Source organism: Doryrhamphus excisus, chromosome 15, assembly GCF_030265055.1.
Source record: "Doryrhamphus excisus isolate RoL2022-K1 chromosome 15, RoL_Dexc_1.0, whole genome shotgun sequence".
NCBI lineage: Eukaryota > Metazoa > Chordata > Actinopteri > Syngnathiformes > Syngnathidae > Doryrhamphus > Doryrhamphus excisus.
In genome coordinates, this window is record NC_080480.1 from 6,547,201 (window position 1) to 6,569,421 (window position 22,221).

At 38.3% G+C, this 22,221-nt stretch overlaps 2 protein-coding genes across 2 annotated transcripts; one reads left to right on the plus strand and one right to left on the minus strand.

Annotated features, from left to right (window-relative positions):
- Window positions 1-7,408: 7,408 nt before the first annotated feature.
- Window positions 7,409-9,846, minus strand: hoxb13a (homeobox B13a). The gene is made up of 2 exons (XM_058049411.1): window positions 9,234-9,846; window positions 7,409-7,668 (listed from the first exon to the last, which is right to left on the minus strand). Exons 1-2 carry the CDS (start codon window positions 9,844-9,846, stop codon window positions 7,409-7,411), a joined length of 873 nt encoding a protein of 290 aa, XP_057905394.1.
- Window positions 9,847-18,254: 8,408 nt separating this feature from the next.
- Window positions 18,255-22,085, plus strand: atp5mc1 (ATP synthase membrane subunit c locus 1). Its single transcript, XM_058049894.1, has 5 exons — window positions 18,255-18,374; window positions 20,027-20,074; window positions 20,826-20,906; window positions 21,411-21,589; window positions 21,752-22,085. The coding sequence occupies exons 2-5, from the start codon at window positions 20,036-20,038 to the stop codon at window positions 21,864-21,866; spliced, it is 414 nt and encodes a 137-aa protein (XP_057905877.1). The 5' UTR covers window positions 18,255-18,374; window positions 20,027-20,035; the 3' UTR covers window positions 21,867-22,085.
- The last annotated feature ends 136 nt before the right edge of the window (window positions 22,086-22,221 follow it).

The window sequence follows — 22,221 nt, forward strand, 5'->3', positions numbered from 1 at the left end:
CGACAATTTCCATGTTCATAACAACATATGATTTTCATTACATCATAGATACATATTAATAACATGTGAGGAAACAGACAGAATAGTAATGTGTGTTAATAACGACGTAATAGTACTATGTGCTAATGATATGTGTGTTAGTAATGAGACAATAAGAAGATAAGCTAGATGTACGTTAGCTAGCTAACAAGTTCCTCATATCCCAACTGTGGAAATGGATCGATGGGTGTTGTCGGCTACTTTAATGACATTCAAAAGGGTGAAAGATTATATTGCTATGATTAAATGTGTCTACATAATGTGGCATTGTACCGCAGACGCCATCTTGGACCATGTCACAAATCGCGGGTAATTTACGCAACAAAAACTCATTTTCACAGTGACAAAAATCACCTCACACAAACTTGAAGTACATACTGGTGATACAACCTTAAACAAACAATGTATGCAGTACTTTTTCTCCACAGGGACACTACAAAGCTTTACTGATTCAACATGTGTTCAATAAAGTTCTATACAAAACATTATTGAATTGCAGTACCTGGCACGACCACCCAAAGACGCTAAAACACACAAATGAATAACAAATGACTTCAAAGCTTCAACATTTTACAGCTTTGCAGTAAAACAGCAATAGGTACTCTTCGTATTCATAATAACATCCTCACCTTCATCATTAAGACAATGAAATAAAATACCACGTTTATAGAATGTATTTATCGATTGTGTCACTGTGTTCATAAAAAAAGTATAAATTCTTCAGTGAAAACATTTTCTGAATAGAACACACACACAAAATGCATTACCTTTTTTAAATGTAATCTTCTCACTGGAATGACTGACTGGCCAAAAAACACCCACTTAGAATTGGAAACACGCACACACACACATACCAGTTGTGGGTACCATGACAACTGGGCCCTCGTTTGCAATATAACTTTTACAGCACAAAAAGGCGTCTGCTTTTATTTGTGTGCGCGTGCGCGTGCGCGCGCGCGCGGTTGGGGGTTGTGGTGCTTAGAGTCCAAAAGAGGCCTTGGCTAACATCTGCTCCCAAATCCCAGCAGAATGAAAAAGTGCAGCCTCCATTTTCCCATCAGTAGAAAACCTCCACAATTATTGATTTCATTGATTTACTTATTGTACACATTGACAGACTGATTTATAAATAGTTGAATGTAATTAATATGTAATGTCTAAATATGATTAAAATGAAAATAATAATGCAACTACTAATATCATCTTGACGTTTCTCCTTTTTATTGTTTCCATGCATATGAAATCGCCAAAACACCAAAGAAAGGTGTTGTACTTCTTATCTTGGACGCTGGGTGGTGCTGCTGGGTCAGGCAAGGCAAACGGTGACGTCATTGGTTCAGCATTCGCTGTGAAAGAAAATAATTTAATACATTTATCGTTTGTTAATACACCCCAAACTACACCCTGTAAACACCTGCTAGCCTGTTAGCTCCAACGCTTCAGACAGACTATTTTCTTGAAATATATACAACTTCTTAGCATATCGTTACAAAATATCAAAATGGCAAAGTTTTATCCTTTCTTTAATTTCTCAAAATCTTATTAGAAGGACGTCTCAAAGTCTACTGGCAGTCCCCAGCACCGAACAGCCAGCTGGCCCAGAATATTGGTAGAGAAGAAACTGAGGCATATGTTGTCGCTAGAGGGAGCCAAATACACACGTTAAAAACGATACGGCTCTTGAGCAGTACTATTTTCACCGTTGGATGTCAGTATAGCACCACAAACATACACTCAAGCGGGACATTTTTTTTACATTTCACCAGCTTACATGAATAACTCAATAATTTATAACTATAAATAATAGTTGTCATCCTCGCAGTGCTTTTTTGTTTTTTGTCTATGTTTATTGTATTTGAATGGTTGCTAAACCAGTAGCAGAACATGCACTGTGTATGACGGATGCTACGTAATCTGTTTGAAATGCTGTTAAATCATTGATCAGAAATATATAAAAGATAATATAAAATATCTTTTTTTGCCATGTTGCCATATTCAAAATTACTTTACCCTTTAAACTTTTTGACAAAATAAAATATTGTTGCATGTTTTCTGGCCTTTACAGATCCGTTTTTTTCACATGCAGCTTGGTCTGGCACCCTAAACCACTATTATTTCCCCCCCACCAAAACAAAAATTGCAACTTAAGTGAAAGCTGTGATTTTCTGTTTATTAATTTATTGTTTTTTTTTACTGACTCTTTGTATATGTGTACATATGTGATGTATATATTGTATTATATATATGTGATGTATATTTTGTTCCACTTACCACTTTTCCAAAACATTCACAATATAACATAATATACCATTTCATGTATGTATAAATTGCATATATATATGTGTGTATATATATATATATATATATATATATATATATATATATATATATATATATATATTCAGAATACTTGATTATTATATTAAAATATTCAATAGCTGCAGCCCTATATTGACAACTTACAAATATGTCAATAAAGAATAAAAAAATGGATACAACAATTTCAATAAGCACAGATTACACAGAATAATTTCATCTAAATGTACACTATGTAATACCAATACCAATACTATATGGAAGAACTGCTATATATACAGTAGATGTCATATATTATCATTACTATCAATACCTATCAATATATATACTATCAATATCAATATTACAGTACACGTTCATATACTGCATGTCTGGCTTATGATGTATTTTATCATCTACAATGCTGTGGAAAACTCTTTGTTCTGCTTTCTTCTTCTTCTTTGCGTGTTTGTCACATTGAAATGTTTCAGCTCAACAAAGAAATGTCATTATTAGTCAATGACGACACAACCCATCACCAAGTATGAAATGAAATGTCTTATTATTAAGGAAGAAAACATCCCTTTGAGATCTATCAGTGTGAGAAAGGTCGTTTGTAAAGCTTTGGGACTCCAGCCGACCACAGTGAGAGCCATTATCCACAAATGGCCAAAACATGGAACAGTGGGGAACCTTCCCAGGAGCGGCCGGATGAGCAAAATTACAGCAGAGGGCAGCCACGCCTCAGCCGAGAGGTCACAAAAGACCCCACAACAACATCCAAAGAACTGCAGGCCTCAGTTTAGGTCAGAGTTTGTGATGCCATCATAAGAAGACACTGGGCAAAAACCAGTTCCAACCTCAAGGCACCGTTGAACAAAAGGAACATTACCATCTGTTTTTTTGGTTTGAGGAGCATGGGGTTTCGACATGAAGACGAAGATGGTTTCAACATGAAGATGGTCTCTACATGAAGATGAAGACGGTTCACATATCCCTGGTTGGCTTTCAGCAGCAGTTAGTGTGAAGTCTTCTCATCCGCTCTGCTAAGTAAGGTGTTGAAAAGTAAAGAGTGTGGGGTGTCCTTGTCCCTGCCCTTTTGCCCCCTGCCGCCCCCCACCGGGCCATTCCACACCCTTCCAGACCAGACGGGGTCCAGACGACAACCACTAAGCAACTTTTACAAGCTGTCTGTCTGGCTGGCTCAAGTTCAACTGCAAAGTCCAACCTGGAAACACAAAGACGGGAGGGAGGTGGAGCTCTCCATCCATCCATTCATCCATCCATCCATCCATCTATCTACCCATCCATCCATGGCAGAAGGTGTGTGTGTGTGTGTGTGTGTGTGTGTGTAGTGTATGTTGCCCATGCAGTAGAGAAAAAGGATTGTGTATTTGTACATTCCTGCTCTCACTCCTTTACTATCCTCGAGGGAGCTCCCTCTCTCCCTCCCTCTCTCTCTCTCTCCCCCTTTCTCTCTCCTTCCCTCTTTGTGCGCGCGCGTGTGTGCGTGTGTGGTCTTAGGAAAGATATAATCAAGGTCTATATTGTTCATTATAAATCCTATTTTGGAAGCAAGAAGAAAGAAGAGAGTAGAAATGAGAAGCAAGGAGTAAAGTGGAAGAAAAGGAAATGAAAAGAAGTGAGTGATAAGTAAAGGAATAGATCCATGGAAAAGAAGATACAAGGGGAAGATACTATAGTATAATAAAGGAAAAGAAGAAATAAAAAATGAATGAAATTCAATATAATGAATAATAACGCATGCAGGTTCCAAATTAATATGAATAAAAGCTAAAAAAAAGGACATTTTATTTATATTTTATTATAAACATATTCATATACATAACATTTCATGGCATTTAATTTCATCTCCAGCTCACCCTACAATGTGGATGATCGTTTCATCTTCATATGCATCATCGTTTTCTTTATGGACATGTAGATATTTGTTAGATGTATTTCATGTTAGAATGATTATAATTATGTTTTATGGACATGTATTAGATATTTGCTAGATGTATTTCATGTTAGAATGATTATAATTATGTTTTATGGACATGTATCAGATATTTGCTAGATGTATTTCATGTTAGAATGATTATGATTATGTCTTTATGGACATGTATTAGATATTTGTTAGATGTATTTAATGTTGGAATGATTATTATTATGTCTTTATGGGCATGTATTTCAAGATGGCTGCAGGTTGGCGGCCATTGCTATTGAATGTAAGCCGTGGTGATGATGATGATGATGATAAATATGATTGTTATTGATCCCATAAAAAGATTAGAGAGTAATAACGTGTCAATGTTGCATCATTTCCAAGCCTAAAAAGTCTTTTCTCAAGTGCTTCCTTCCATTGAGGATAAGCGAGTGTTGGTGATGACGTCACTCGACCACGAGACGACTGCTAATGTAGCAAAAATAAATGACAGAATAAAATGGAAAAAGCTAATATTATTTTGGCCAGCATTTCCAGAGTAATACTGGCGGATATATCAATATATGATATCCATGTAGGAGATATGATCGCATGATCAATGCATCCAATTCGTTCACGTGTTGCCGTAAAAAAAATACATCTGAAAGAAAAACACGGCAATAATGTTTACACTGACTTCCCATCTTTATTTCATATCCATCCACTCACTTTTGAAAAAAAAATCCGTTATCAAACAAATAAAAACACATGAAGGCCGTGCGGCCTGCAGGATCACCCTTCTACATTCACCAGCTACATTTATATCATATCACATATCTAACATGACATGTATGGTGTCAAATCATTATCATATCAAATATGATGCTAAGATGGCGTTCACCATACATCTGCATGCAGGAGGTGTGTGTGTGTGTGTGTGTGTGTGAGGCCTGCCAGATGAGACAGTCCTCTTGTAAAATATAAACAATACAGAGCAGCCCACAGCACACATCTTCTAGACTTTATGACACCCTCAAGGTCAAGGTCAAGGTCAATGTCAAGGGCAGACTTCTCTCCAAGTGACTTTTATCACTTTCTCTTTCTTTTTCATTCTTATTTGACTAAGATATCTTTTCATTTCCAATCAAGGTAAAGTACACTATGATAATAACTGTATCATCACTATAGGAGTTTATGTACACTATATGATTTAATCTATATTGTTCATCATCAATATATTATTAAAGGACTGAAATGGGAGTTTGTATTTTGTGTGTGTGTGTGTGTGTGTGTGTGCATTTTGGCATGAAAGTACATATATACAGTATTACCACTACAGTAGATTGATTGTCATTTCAATGAAGAAAGCAGATTTTATTGACATGAATAAGAAACATGCTCATGACGTCACAGCGTCATCATCATCACGAGGAAGAAGAGAGTCTATACTGTACATTGTATATGCATTCTTTGGATGAAAGATGATTGGACGACAATCCCACTCAACTCCTTTTCTTCACTTTCACTTCCACCCCATAACTATATGACTATATACAAACAACCATATTCATATTCACCTTCATGCTTGTCAACGTCCATATGATATCAATCACGCTTGCATATGATATCAATCATCCTTTTATATGATATCAATATGATTTCAATCACCCTTGCATCTGATATCAATCACCCTTGCATATGGTAACAATCCCCTTTTCATATTATATCAATATGATTTCAATCACCCTTGCATATGATATCAATCAACCTTGTATATGATATCAATCACCATTGCATATATCAATCACCCTTGCATATGATATCAATCCACCTTGTATATGATATCAATCACCATTGCATATGATATCAATCACCCTTGCATATGATATCAATAACAGTTTTATATGGAATCAATCACCCTTGCATATGATATCAATAACACTTTTATATGGTATCAATCACCCTTGCGTATGATATCAATCATCTTTTTATATCAATCAACCTTGTATATGATATCCATCACCCTTGTATATGATATCATCACCCTTTTATGTCATATCAATAACCCTTGTATCTGATATCAATCATCCTTTATTTGATATTAATAAGCCTTGTATATGATATCAATTACCCTTGTATATGATATCATCACCCTTTTATGTGATATCAATAACCCTTGTATATGATATCAATCATCCTTTTATTTGATATTAATAAGCCTTGTATATGATATCAATTACCCTTGTATATGATATCAATCATCCTTTTATATGATATCAATAACCCTTGTAAATGATATAAATTACCCTTGTATAGGATATCAATCATTTTTTATATGATATCATCAGTCACTCTTTTATATGATATCAATCTCCCTTTTATATGATATCAATAACCCTTTCTTATCGTGGCCCGGCAAGGTGCACCGTACTCGGTCACATGCTCCAAGCAGCCGCTGTGACGCCACAGACGTCTCTGGCAAAGCTTTTCCAAGGCCGTGGTGCTGGTGAGGCTCCGTCATGGTGGAGCATTATATAGGTACTGCTGGCATGCGACACGTCCTCCTCTGACACTCAATGTTTTGGGCTCAGGGGAGGTCAGGACAGGCCGTTAACATCACAGGCAGGAGGGGGGAAAGGAGAGCTTGATTTGCTGACCCGCACAGTATACGGCTCATCTCACCCCATTGGATAGTTTTTTAAAAAATGAAATGATCTGACTGGAGATATATTCTTATGAGTGTGATGTGTATGATGTGATACGGACATGAATTTCACCATCCAAGCTCATCATTAATACCATATTTCATATTGCATGTCATATTGTGTTTCATATTTCATGTCATACTATATTTGATATTACATGTAACTATATTTCATATTGTATGTCATATTATGTTTCATGTGACATTATACAGTATATGATACTCCATATATTTGCTATAATAGTATATGGTATATTTGCAGTAGTGGTATATATGATGTACTACAGAGTAAAATATATGATTGATGTGAGGTGAGATGTGTTGTTTTTGGTGTAAAAGTCATTCAGGACCTTCAGGATGTCTCCATTGAGCCTCATGATGATGATGGTGATGATGGTGGTGGTATCCTAGTATGCAGGATAGGATGCTAGGATGCTAGGATGCTAGGGTGCAGTGTTCTTGATTTTTGCCACAAACTTCTTCTCCTTGACCCTCCTGTTCTGAAACCAGATGGTGATCTGGCGCTCGGAGAGGTTGGTGGCAGCGGAGATCTTCCTCCTCTTGTCCTTGCTGATGAATTTGTTGGCGGCGTATTCTTTCTCCAACTCCTTCAGCTGCACCTTGCTGTACGGGATACGCTTCTTCCTGCCTCGGCGGAAAGGACAACCCTCCTGCTGATGCTGATGCTGCTGGGCCACCACGTCTGGCAACCAACACACACAAACACACGTCAACTGATGTGGCTCGTAGCTTGCTAAGCTTTGTTGTGATATGCGGACAAACCCTCAAGTTCAGTGTATAGCGTATAGCGTATTGATGATGATGTTTTTGATATAGTGTATAGATGATATTCTATATTATAAAGTAAGTAGTTACAAAGTATACTATAGCATAAATCAATAGTCAGGTTCTTTGTTGAACATCAGGAATTTATGATTTTTAAAATAATTTCATTTCATTCAACTTAATGAATGTATAACCAATGCAACATGTGTATAGGATACAGTACTGCATAAAATATAGCATCATACTGTATATACCGCATACACAGTACTGTATATCGGTTGTAATCATTGCAATGATTGAGAGTGCAGATATAATAGCTAAAAAATACAATTACCAAATCAATATGTACATGTAGTGTACATACTGGAGCCCACCCTGATGATTATTGTTATTATTGGAATAAATATGTGGAAATATCACATCATTAACATTTGGAAGGAACTTACCTAACTACCTTGGCTCCATGCATATGTGTACATAAACATATAGTACATCAAGTAAAATACCATTACCCAATACAGTTGCTTCCCAAATAAAATACAAATCTTAAATATCATTGCTTGCAAATGTAATATTTATACAAATGCTTCCTATATATACAGTATATGCACTGTATATATATTATAATTATATTTGTTTACAAATAAATAACCAATTCTAAATGCATAATATAACTGCTAAAATACGTAAACTATATCTGCTTACAAGGTATCATATCACATCATAAAATACATTATGCAATTTCACTGCTTCCAAATATTATATCACATATGATATATATGAAATGGTTATTGTGTGATGATGCATTTGTGTTTGGCAGATAGAAAATATTCTATTTCATATGAATATGCTATTTGATATGTCAATATGGTATCTCATTAAAATAATAATAATAATATGGAATTTCATAATAACATATTATTTCATAATAAGAAAGGTATTTCATAATCATAATAATATGGAATTTCATAATAAGGTGTTTCATATGAATCTGGTATTTGCTAATCATATTTTGTAATAATATATGGTATTTCATAATAATGAGGTATTTCCTATCAATATAGTATTTGCTAATAATATGGTATTTTGTAATAATATATGGTATTTCATAATAATGAGGTATTTCCTATCAATATAGTATTTGCTAAAAATATGGTATTTTGTAATAATAATATGGTATTTCATAATAATGAGGTATTTCCTATCAATATGGTATTTGCTAATAATATAGTATTTGCTAATAGTAGGATATTTCGTAATAATAAGGTGTTTTATATGAATATGGTAGTTGGATAATATATGGTATTTGATAATAATAATATGGTATTTGTAAAGATATGGTATTTGATAATAATATAGTAATTGATAATAATCCTGTGGTATTTGTAAATATATGGTGTTTGATTATAATAATAATACGGTGTTTGATAATAGAACTCAAATATTGGTATATTTGGTATTTGAGGGTAAGCGTGGAATTACCCGCCAAAGCAGACTTCCAGAAGTGTCCGGTCTGCCCCTGGTCCTTGGAGCAATACATCTGACCCCCCCAGCCGTTGGTGAGCGTCCAGGGCTGGTAGGTGTCCACCGGGAGGAGGCCGTCATGGCGCGGTTCGCCGGCCCCCAACGTCTGGACCACCGAAACGTCCAGGTAGCTGGCCACGGGCTGGTAGGGAGCGGGGTGGTAGAAGGCGAACTCCTTGGGCCTGCAGTGGTTCTGGTAGTCGTCCGAGCCCACGGGGGTGTCCATGTACTGCGAGGCCTGCGTGCACGACTTCAACGCGCGGCCCATTCTGCAGGGGTAGTAGCCGTTACCGAAGTATCCGTACGGCAGCGCGGCGGCGGCGCTCGACGTGCTTTGGTGGGCCGCCACCGCGCACGTTTTCCCCGCCGAGGCGAGGGGGTCTCCGGGGCCCGACACCTCCACCGCGGAGTAGCCGGCGGAGGAATGCACCAGGCCTGCCGGGTGCGCGCCCAGCGCGGCCGAATGAGCCATCATGTTGCGGCACTGGTTTGCCGCCGCAAAGTTCCCGCTGCTCATCAGACCCTCCATGTTCTTGTTGAGATCTTCCAGCCTGTTGTCGTAGAAGAACATCCTTCCTAGCCGCGCAGCCGCATCCCTACCGCCTCACACGCACGCTCTCTCCTGCCGTGCACGTCCCCGAAGGAAAGACCTTCAGCATCTTCAAGTTCAACTTCTCTTCACGCGAAGCAGAAGATGGACACGGACGCGCGCCCATTGGGCGAGACCGGCGTCACGTGACGGTAGAACGGCAGTAGACCAGTCTTGTCCGTCAATCAAAAACACGTGACCGTCATCACATGTCAGCCATCCGTCCTCTTGGACAGTCTGCAGCACGCGCACGGACAACTCAATCATCCATTTTTATTTTCATATTTTATCATTTTTATTTATTCTCTTCCATTTTTAGACACTTTTCCCGTTGTTTCCCCTTCATACTGCATCACGTGGACCTTATACCTTTTTATACTGCATCTGTATATGCATTATACTGCATTCTGTATGCCTGGTACCTTTTTTACTTCATTAATATTTCATCACCTGCAGGACACTTTATAACTTTTTTACTTCATTTATACTTCATGTCGTGCAGTACGCCTTATACCTTTTTTAAAATTCATTTATACTTCATCATCTGGTACGCTTAATACCTTTTTATACTTCATTTATACTGCATCACGTGCAGTACGCCTTATACCTTTTTATACTACATTTATACTTCATCACCAGCAGTACGCCGTATACCTTTTTTTTTTACTTCATTTATACATCATCCCGAAAAGTACATTATAACTTTTTATACTTAATTTATACTTCATCAACAGCAGTACGCCTTGTACCTTTTTTTTTACTACATTTATACTTCATCACCAGCAGTACGCCGTATACCTTTTTTACTTCATTTATACATCATCTCGAAAAGCACGTTATACCTTTTTATACTTAATTTATACTTCATCAACAGCAGTACGCCCTGTACCTTTTTTACTTCATTTATACTTCATGACCTGCAGTACGCCTGTACCTTTTTTTTACTTCATTTACACATCACTTGCAGTACGCTTTATACCTTTTTAACTTCATTTATACTGCAGTAAGCCTTATACCTGTTTACTTCATTTCTACTTCATCACGTGCAGTACGCCTTATACTTTTAAAAAATTATTTATACTTCATCGCCTGCAGTACGACTTATACCTTTTTATACTTCATTACCTGCAATACCCCTTATACCTTTTTTGTACTTCATTTATACTTTATCACGTGCAGTACGCTTTATTCCCTTTTATACTTCACTTCCTAGCCTGCAGTACGCCTTATACCCTTTTAATTAATCGATGTACTTCATCACATGCAGTACGCCTTGTACCTTTTTAATTAATGTATACTTCATCACCTGCAGTACGCCTAATACCTTTTTATACTTCATTTATACTGCATCACGTGGAGTACGCCTTATACCTTTTTGTACTTCATTTATACTTTATCACGTGCAATACGCCTTACACCTTTTTTACTTCATTTATACTTCATCAGATATGTACACCGTATACCTTTTTATACTTAATTTATGTCTTATCACGTGCAGTAGGCCTTATACATTTTTTTTACTTCATATATACTTCATCACGTGCAGCATGCCTGGTACATTTTTACTTCATACATACTCTCGTGCAATACGCCTCATGCCTTTTGTATACAAAATACACCATAGTACACTCTACCAGGAAGTACACAGGAAGTACTGCACGACATAAAGGATGAATGAAGTATATATACTTCATTCATCCTTGATGTCGTGCAATATATTTCATTTATCCTTGATGCCGTGCAGTACTTCCTGTGTACTTCCTGGTAGAGTGTACTATGGTAGTTTTCCATGGTTGCTCCTGGGGGTATAGTGAAAGATGAAAAATGAAAAAGATGAAAGATTAAATACAGGAATGTTTTATGATTTTCACCAAAAGACTGAGGATGATGTAATAAATACCTATAGATGGTGCGCACGTGCTCTTTGTCTTCTTATGAATATGTTTATCTGTCCAAAGGAGTGAATTGTAGCGCGTAATATTATGATGATTATATTAAGAATGATGATGATGATTATGATGATGATGATTATTATTATTGCATTGAGAACGTGTAGGGGTAAAAAATAGTTGTAAAAATGATATTGAATTACTGTATGAAATATACTGCATGATATTGAATATGATTTATGATGAAAAGGCTGATGGAGGTGCAGACTAGTCCTATATCTTCTGAAGGCTTTTTCATAAGAATATGAATCATATTTCTCAGCTTCATCCCTTCAAGGTGATCACCCTTCATCATTTCATCATCTTCAGCTCATTCATGTGAAACACAACCGTTCATCTTCCTTTACCGTACGGCTCCTGTCAAGTACACTCAGGGAGGAACCAAGTATACCAAATGAATGGATGAAGTAGAGTAGTACACATATGGCGTACATAGAGGAAGTTAGATGATGGAAAAGGGTTGTACACCATTTACAGCAGTATAATGTATGTTGTGTACACCAAATATAGTGTTCTATATTGTGTATAGTATATTATAGTACAGTATAGTATAGTATAGTGTACGGTGCGTAGAGGTTACAGAAAGACGGCGGTGGTCTGGGTGCACAGTGGTGGTCTGCCGGGCGCTCAGACGGGCCTCAGAGGGTGAAGGTCAAGTTTGACAAGAAGGAGGAGGTCTACACACACACACGGAACCACTTCAAGGACACCTCCAAGCTTTGTGAATATAGGTGTGTATGTGTTCATGCGTGTGTGTGTGTGTGTACGCAGGCAGCAGGAAGACGCCACGGTGTCTGAGTGACAGGCAAGGCACGGCCAATATAAAGAATATAAGATGAATGATTAACAGCACTTCTATTATACATATTTGGTAAACACATTGTAAACATTTCTACTTGGTAAGTTGAACTTTACTTAGATTGCTTCTAGTGGTTACTTTTTTAAAGTATAGACTGAATGTACAACATGTACAACATGTATGTGGTAATACTTTAGGCTTGGCTAGTCCATCATTCACAGACTGAACTCCTGTCCAACTCATCCATACATCTTCATTTATGAAATATGATGATTCATCCTCACAGTATAAATGACATGACATGACATGTACAGTAGTACTACCACAAAAGACAATAGAAGAAAAGTAATATAGTTTCCTACACAGGCTGGCATTTCTTTGTAGACTTAGGAGACTTAGGAGACTTTGTACACTTTCCGCTGAAGACTTTTGGCATACTTGTTGCACCGAATGTTTGGTGATAAGGAGAATAAGAACATGGAGCACAAAACCCCCTGGAATGTCAGCTAAAAACGCCGAAAGTCTGCCAGAAACCTCCGTGGCGGCACAGTGACTGCTCGGAACATGTACCCGAATACAGTGCACCTTGCTAGGCCACAGCAGGGGACTCCTCTCCTTCTTTACTCTTCTTCTCCTGTCATGTACTAGTAGTTATATTAGGAGTAAACAGGTACACTTGCTCATCAGTTAGCAGTACCACATTGGTAAAAAAAAAACCAAAAACTATGTTGATATTTGTATTGGATCAGGCTTTGTTTGTTTTTACCAAATAATAACTTAAGTTTGTTTATAGGAATGTTATTATAAAGATGGTGTAAGTTAGCGTCATTGTGATTGTGTGTGGCTAAAAACTACAAAAAAAGCATAGCCACGTTGTCATGTTTTTCATGAGTTTTTATGTGGTTTCATTTTTCATGCCATAATTTGGTCCCTGACAGTGCAGGACCTAAGTCATCATTTTTAATGAGGCGAGTCATTGCTGCTATGAACCTCAGAGGGTTGGCGCATGTTGCACGTTCCACCAGCTAATTACTAATATTTACACCATGTGGGGGGGCAACATGCATCCTTTTTGGAAAAACAGTACATGAGAAACAGGTGTTGAATATTAGCATATGCTCCACACGTGTTCCACCGCATGACATACATACATACATACATACATACATACATGCATACATCATCACATTTATTCTCACTGCAGTGTGGACACTTCCTTCAAATCCTTACATCATTTATTCAAATCACACAATGGAAGAATTTCATTTCATTTTTATGCTAATGAAAAACAATAAGATGGAACAATACAGTATTTCTATGACATGTATGACAATAATAAGGTATGATGATTTATGATAGATACATACACATTGGGATCATATGAATTGGACTAATTATGGAAAAAAGCCAATCAAGAGTGCAGGAATGTAGAAATGGTTGTGGTTTGCTTGGTCTGCTGCTCCCTGCTGTCTGCTTTCAGCTCTGCAGAAGAACCAGCCCAGGCACAGCTGCTAGCAATCAGTAATCAATACTGCCTGCTTTGCCAGATTGTTGTCATGATGCCGTGATGCCGTGTGTCCATCATTCTTGCTAACTTTCATTCCCTGCTGACCACCCGTGGAACACCTTTGTCCGATATGCTGCACTTTTTACTCCCACGACATGGTAGAATTCCATAATTTGCTACTATGTTCTTTTGTTTGTGCTTTGTTACAATGCCATTTTAGTAGCTTACAGTTGAAATATACACATATATATACTTATATACAAAGGAAACAAAAATTCAGCCACTCGGTGTGGGTGTTTGGTGAAACCCCTCACTAAGGTTCCCTAGGGAGCACATTCACTGTGACACTGCACATGCAGGAGCTTGATGGACAACTTACATGGCTTACTTACTCTTATTCTGTCTCCCAGTTTGGCTAATACTAGTGTAAAGCCATTTAAAGCTGCAAGGAAGTAGCACACCATGTGTGAGTCTATGTTATCTTATTTATGTCTTATTATGGCTACTATATTGGGCAATAGGAGTGTAAAGCTGACTATAGGGGTGTTATTCCATGTGTAAAAGACTCTAATAATGTTAAAATGATATTTATGAGGTGGTAAACAAGTATTGTATGTCTTCAATGCCTAATTTTCTTTTACTATGTCTACTACCTATTAGGTAATAGTTGCGTAAGGGTGACTATGGGGGTGTTATTTTCTGTCTAGATAGCTCTAACAATGTCAAAAAACATATTTAGAATGTCGTAAACAACTTCTCAATGTCTTATTGTCTCCTAATATGTCTATAATATTGGATAATAGGAGTGTAAAGGTAACCATTGGGGTGTTGTTTTCAGCCTAGATGGCTTTAATGTTGTCAAAATCGTATTTAAAGGTGGTTCACAACTTGTCAATGTCCTATTTACTCTTAATATGTCTATCAGATTGGGTAATGGGAGTGTAAAGGCGACTATAGTGGTGTTATTCCATGTGTAAAAGACTCTAATAATGTTAAAAATGATATTTATGAGGTGGTAAACAAGTATTCTATGTCTTCAATGTCTTATTTTCTTTTACTATGTCTACTACCTATTGGGTAATAGTTGCGGGTGACTATGGGGGTGTTATTTTTTGTCTATATAGCTCTAACAATGTCAAAAAACATATTTAGAATGTCGTAAACTACTTCTCAATGTCTTATTTTCTCCTAATATGTCTATAATATTGGATAATAGGAGTGTAAAGGTAACCATAGGGGTGTTGTTTTCTACCTAGATGGCTTTAATGTTGTCAAAATTGTATTTAAAGGGGATTGTCTTATTTTCTCCTAATATATCTATCAGATTGGGTAATGGGAGTGTAAAGGTGACTATACGGGTGTTTTTTTCTGTCTAGATGTCTCTAATATTTTCAAAACCGTATTTAAATATGGTAAACAACTTGCCCATGTCTTATTTTCTTTTAATATGTCTATTGGATTGGATAAAGGAGTGTAAAGGTGACCACAGGGGTGTTATTTCATGTCTAGAGAGCTCTAATAATGTTTAAAATGTATTTAGTGGATTGGAAAGAGGTTTTGAATGAGAATACTACATGTCTAGTACACGTTGCCGAAATGAAGTCATTGGGCGTTGAAGCACCAGGGATGTTGATACTTACAGTAGGTCTTCCTGCTGGATTAGACGTGTTGTTGCCTGCTCATAATGTTTGGTTGGAGGTGCAGTGCATAAAGATGCTGAAAGGCTGCAGGTGAAGTGTCTGAGCACGGCGTGCTTTGCATGAAGATTGTGTGGTGAGAGCCTTGGCATGGGAGCAGAAGCCGAGCAGACGGCTGAGACAGCAGCTTTAATAAGCAGTAAAGGCGGACGGTGTTCTGTCAGCCACCACAGGCTTCTTTATGGCGGAGAAGGAATGCGAGGCCAGGCCCAATAAAGGCTGCCACCTGACGTTTTAGAAGTACAGCCTTCCGGGAGAGTGAATGAGCTGGTAAAAGACGACAGGATTGGACAGACAATCTCATTTCCACATCTTGAAGATAGGAGTGCGCACGTGCAAAGGACCATTGAGGAGCTGCATGGAAGCATCTATAGACCCCTATAAGTCAAACACACTTGGCAAAGGAAAGCATCTCTTGCTGTCAAGAGGAGGCAATGGTCAGGAGGAGTCAAGCAGGGGTGGCCATTCTACAAATATCATTTCATGATTAAAAAAAAAATATATATATATAAGGACAAATGTCATTTTAGTTGCATAACATTGAAATATATATCTAAACAACCAAGCCATTATTTGAGAAAATAATGAGGAAGATGCCGGGTTGTTCTTCTCCCTTGTCTGCCACGCTTCTTGTTAGCAAGAAGTATGAGTATGGCGTTTTTATGATGCTGTGTGCTATTTCATATCTTTCATTCTCCCACTGAGGCCTCGTCTTCCTGCCATTCTCTTTGCTCGGCTCCTCTTACACGTTTTCATGTTTACTGCCTGATGTTCATATTGTCTTTATGATGATTGGATTAATTCCATCCTCTGTCAACATCCCATCCAAAACAAAACAAAACATGGCAGGTCATTTATGGCCTAGAGATCTGTTTTGATATGCCCTCGACATATCAAAATCATAATGATGAAATACTGTATTATACTCACCCAAGAAAAAGAAGATGTTCATAGCGGTTCTATATTTCTTTCTACTTCATGCATTGATTGGTCAGTCAGCGGTGCTGCATGTGTTACCATGGCAACGTGTCCTGCCCTGATAAGAAATGACCGAGCGTCTCCACAAGGTTCCGTCAAATTGGATTTTTATGGTGCAGTGGAGCATGCATCCATCCATTTTTTTATAGCGCTTATCCTCATCAGTGTCGCAGGGGTAGGATGGTGCAACATACTGTAAATAATTCATTAATTCATAATAATACAGTATCAAATTATAAATGAATGCATTGTAAAAATAGACCAAGACGGAAAATAAAATTGCATTTATCAAAGAAATATATAATAATGAATAAAAAGTATAGTGTAGTAAGTACAGTACATACAATACCTATCCAAAGAGTCCAGTAAAGACTTAAAGTCACTTGATGCAATGTCGCCCTCTAGTGTGACAAATAATAATAGCAACTGCGGCTGGATGAGTTTTTCAATCGTTCTATTCATTAACTAAATGATGTACTGCAGCAGGGACACAAATACTTATTTCCCTAGTCACTGTATGTAGTGTAAATATTGTTTAACCCTCGGGGGTCCCTTTCATTGACACTTTGATGTCCAAGAGGTTGATTTGAATTTGAGTATTTTCATGAAAAAAGCCTTCTTGGGAAAACTCATTCCATATGGACTGCTGAACCAAAATTAGGAGCAAAATTTACCTGAAAGGACAAAAAAGTCTATGAGGACCCCCAGAGGGTCATATCTCAAGTACCTCCTCGAGTTCCTTCACGTACTTCCGGGGGTGCCACAATCCCCGTTTGGAAAGCAGTGCACGAGACCTTTATTGAGCCAAGGAGGCACATACAGTATATGACATGAGAAATGTCATGGTACACATACACAATACTTGGTACACCACCAAGTATTGTACACTATACAGCTAACTCTACTCTTTTCTATGCTGCTCGTCCTCATGAGGGTCGCGGGGGTATGCTGGAGCCTATCCCAGCTGACTTTGCGCGAGGGGCGGGGTCGCCAGCCAATCGCAGGCTAACTTGCCCTCATGTCTAAATGATTACCTCATTTATCTTCTGCCATCTAGTGGAAGAATGTGGGTAAACTTCAGTACGACACTGACATATACAAGACATAAAGTCATAAAATAAATGTTCTGTCCATAAAGTAGCCCCATAACAATATGAACAATTGTTATTATCAAAAGCAAAACGAGGTTTTAGAAATTATTTTGAAGGATTTTGAAAAGGCTTCGCCAATTTATGTTGTAGGCAGGACTTCCTGTATTTTATCCAATAGCTGTCTAGGACACGGGATGCTTTTAAACTATACGCCTAGTATGACTGTCCAATCATATTAGTCGGAGTAAACTCAGACCCGCCTTTGTGTGTTTTTATCCAATAAAATACTACAATTCTACAAAATCTTATTCAATAGGCTATAATAACGGAAGTTATACGAGGACGTATAACGCTCTGGCCAATGACTGATGAGGACGTAGCCGCTACTCTTATAAATGACAAGGTGAACAGCTCACGTCTCCTACGTTCATAGACTACAGCTGAGTGCGAGTTCAGCCATCCAGGACCCTCCCAAATCCCAACTAACCGGTAATATCATCTCCATGGCGCTTCTTGACAGCATGTGACCACTCTAGTAGCATATTTCATGTTAGTATGACTTTGGCGATGCTCTGTGTGAGCTGTCAGTATTCTGACGCTAATGCTATGTAGCTTACCGGTGAATGTCACATCGTCCTAATGTGTCTTTAAATGTATACTGTATGTGTATATAAATGTGTTTAAATAGTGAAGCGTTAATATCACAGTTTATAAATATCAATTGGTTGGCATGCTATCCTCACCAGTGTCGGCTCATAGCCTGCTAAGCTTCATTCAATATCGGACGTAAGATGTCTGCCAGTGCGGGCCTTTGGTGCTCTCATTCAAACACTTGATGCTAACACCCTGCTAACATTCAGCTCGCCTTACCGCCATTACTTTAGCCGTAAATGTGCAGTAAATGACGTGTTACGCGACATGAATGTGTACTTCTGCTGGATCTATACGTCCTGATTTCCAGGCCCCGTCTGGTCGTTCGTGATTCATTTTGACCTTCAGCTACCGTAGGTTAGCTTAGCAATTAGCATAGTTACCTCTGGTGTGCGCCTCTCCTTCTCCTCCTGTGGTATCCAAGTCATGTCTAAAGCCAATTCTTCTGCTTAACATGAAATGACTGGCTTTGAATTTTAGGCATATTTACAAGGCGGGAACTAAAAACTCTTTGTTGGCCTTCTCAATCGATTTGAAATATTACACTAGCCGAGTCAAATGGATGATTGATTTTTTATTAATCTGAGAATAACACTAAATTGACATGTGGGTGTTTTGTTCAGATAGCTTAACATGTATGGGGTTGCTTTTAGCTAGCAAAGATATGTTTTTTCTGGACGCAGACCTTGTTTGTTTGAACATCTCAGCCCCTTTTTTTGGAATTTTGACCATCATTTAACATTATGTCAAGGTTCCATTTCCGTCATTTGAGCTGCATATGAAGCACATTGGTGGTGTTCTTTCCTATTTGGAATCAATGTACCCAGGAAGGAAATTCAGGAAGTTCCCTAAGTACTTCAAGTATGACATGTTTTTGTCAATGTAGCTGTTACTATATGCACACAGCATGAATAGAAAACCTTTTTGGAGCTCTTCGAATAGCCGCCTTTCTAGCTGGAATAGGTGTCCCATTACATGCATTCATTAGCTACCTCTTGCATGTTTTTATCCATACAAGACACAGAAAAGACGTGTTCATGTCCCGTGTAAGGATAGTGAATCATGGGCAAATTTCCTTTTAAACGTAAAAGTTGCATTATGTTTCTGCTTAGTAACGTTGTCCCTTCCCAAACACTAGGGGGTGGTGTTCTCCACGGCTTCAGCTAGTGAGCTCGGCTTCCTTTGTCACTAGTGAACAATGGCAATTAACGAGAGAAAGTGTTATTGCATCTGAATGATGCATAGCTAGCGTAGTGTACGCTGGGCCCTATATGCAGAAGCGTGAGGCAGGCTCTGCTTGCGTCCACGCCGCTGTCAATTGCAAAGAAGATAAGCATAAAGTGCTTAATCTGTGATTGAGTCATCCATTCGTGGATTGAATTGGATTAGCGTCCTGGGTGGTCAACAAGGAGCAAGTTGCACTGAAGCGTCTTAAAGTTGATGCTATGCCTGTAAGTCAACCGGCTTCAATGTTTTCTCTTCTCTTGTAGGTTCCAGCCATGTATGCCTGTGCTAAGTTTGTCACTTCTCCTGCTGTGGTACGTCTGGTATTTGTTTTAGCTAGGCCTGTCACCATAACAAATTGTGCTATTATTGACCGATATTTGATAATTTTGACCTTTTTTTTTTATTTAAAAAAAACGTCAGTTTCTTAGCACAGCCAGCACTTGTATAGCCCCGCTACTGGCACAAAAAGGCTTAATGAAGCAGTTGCTCACTTTCTTTTCATATAAAGCAATGCACACATACATGAACCCTCTTGTCATCCAGTCTGTGTAGCACAAAGAGACTAACAAATGGTGCAGATGTGCATACACTTGTATGTCAGTTCATCCAGGCCTCATAACTACCCACCTGTTTTATTTTTTTATCATTTTGATAAATCAATATCCATTATTGTGGCAGGCCTAGTTTTTAGCTAAACATATTCCAGTATTTTATGGTTAGAACTGCTCATGGAGCATGTAAAATGCACTGCTTCATGGAAAGAAAACCATACACAAGATATTAAAATCAAATGCACAAGCCAATTGAATGGAAATAAAGTACAAGTACATTAAAAATCCAAGTGCTGTGTGATATGACTTGAAAATGTAAATCCTGCTTCTTCTACTGAGGTTAATTTCAGGTCTACCTTTGTAATTGCATGCTGATATTTTCATTTCTAAATGTTTTTAGTATTTCACCAAAGAACTTTTGATTATAAAACAGTAAATTTATTTTTTTAAATTAAATTTTCAATGTCTTGATGTCTTTCTGACTTGCAACTTGTGCCTGTATTTGATGTAGCTGCGTGGGGGGTCCAGAGTACTTGCCCGGCCAGTCTCAGCCTCCATTTTGAACAGACCCGAAGCCACAGTGGAGCAGCAGGTAAGAAGTTGCAGTCACATGACACACGTACTACTTCTGGTGTACTTGATGACTGAAACACTTTCAGCTTAGAGCTTTCCACCAAATAATACAAGTAAAGCAAGTTGCACATTTAATCTCACTCCAAATTGGTGGAGAGATGAAGTCGGTCGTTGTGTATGCAAAGTTATGATGCCATCTACTGTACAGAGTTGAGCAATTGAAATGTATGTGTGTCGGGTCAGCACAATGAAATGAATGTATGGGATGCACGGGTAGAGGCCTGTTCTTTATGAAAGGTATTCTTGTTACTTCTGCTGTCATCTGGCACTAAACACTACATCAAATGTAAGTTGACCTTGTCTGGGCGTGCCATATAAAACAAACGGTAGTGGGATTCCTTGGGGGTGATCTACAGATGGTTGTACACGGATGATTTGGTGCACCTTTTGCAAGAAGGCATAGTGCATGCTAATATATGATATTGGCATTTGTAGCTTTCATGCATCTTTCTCCTCCCCTCAGGCTCTGTTGCCAGTAAGTCCGTCAGCACTTGTGACCCGCTCCTTCCAGACCAGCTCGGTCTCTCGGGACATAGATACCGCTGCCAAGTTCATTGGTGCTGGTGCTGCCACAGTGGGTGTTGCTGGTTCTGGAGCCGGAATTGGAACAGTGTTTGGTAGCCTGATCATTGGCTATGCCAGGTACTCTATAGAAAATGTTATCTCGTATTGCCACACAAATATTTCATTTTCTTTCTTGCAAGTAATGATTGAAGGAAACTCGAAAGTGATGTGACCTTGGGGGTTGGAAATGTTTTGATGTTGAACCTGAAGAGAAAAATTTTTCCTTGATGCTCCCTGCAGGAATCCCTCCCTGAAGCAGCAGCTCTTCTCCTACGCCATCCTGGGCTTTGCTCTGTCTGAGGCTATGGGTCTCTTCTGTCTGATGGTGGCATTCCTTATCCTGTTTGCCATGTAAATGTTCCCCTTCACACCCTTCTGTCTCCTCTCCTTCCAAACTACCTTCCCTCCAGCCCGGGGGAGAGGGTGTTCCACAACAGGAACTTTAAAAGAGCTGACAGGCCATTCCAAGCAACAGAAGAAAATTCAATCGTACGTCTGAGGTTGGGAGACCTCGATATACATTTTATGTTCCATACACTTTTTCTGCAAGTTTAAATAAATGGTTGGAGGTGAATTGTCAGTGGTTTCCTTTTACGCCATGTTTGGGGGAAAAAGTCTTTTTTTTTTTTTTTCAAAGGAATGAATCTTAATTTTAATTACAATATATAATGTATAAAATGAATACACCCAATGAACACAACACTTATTAC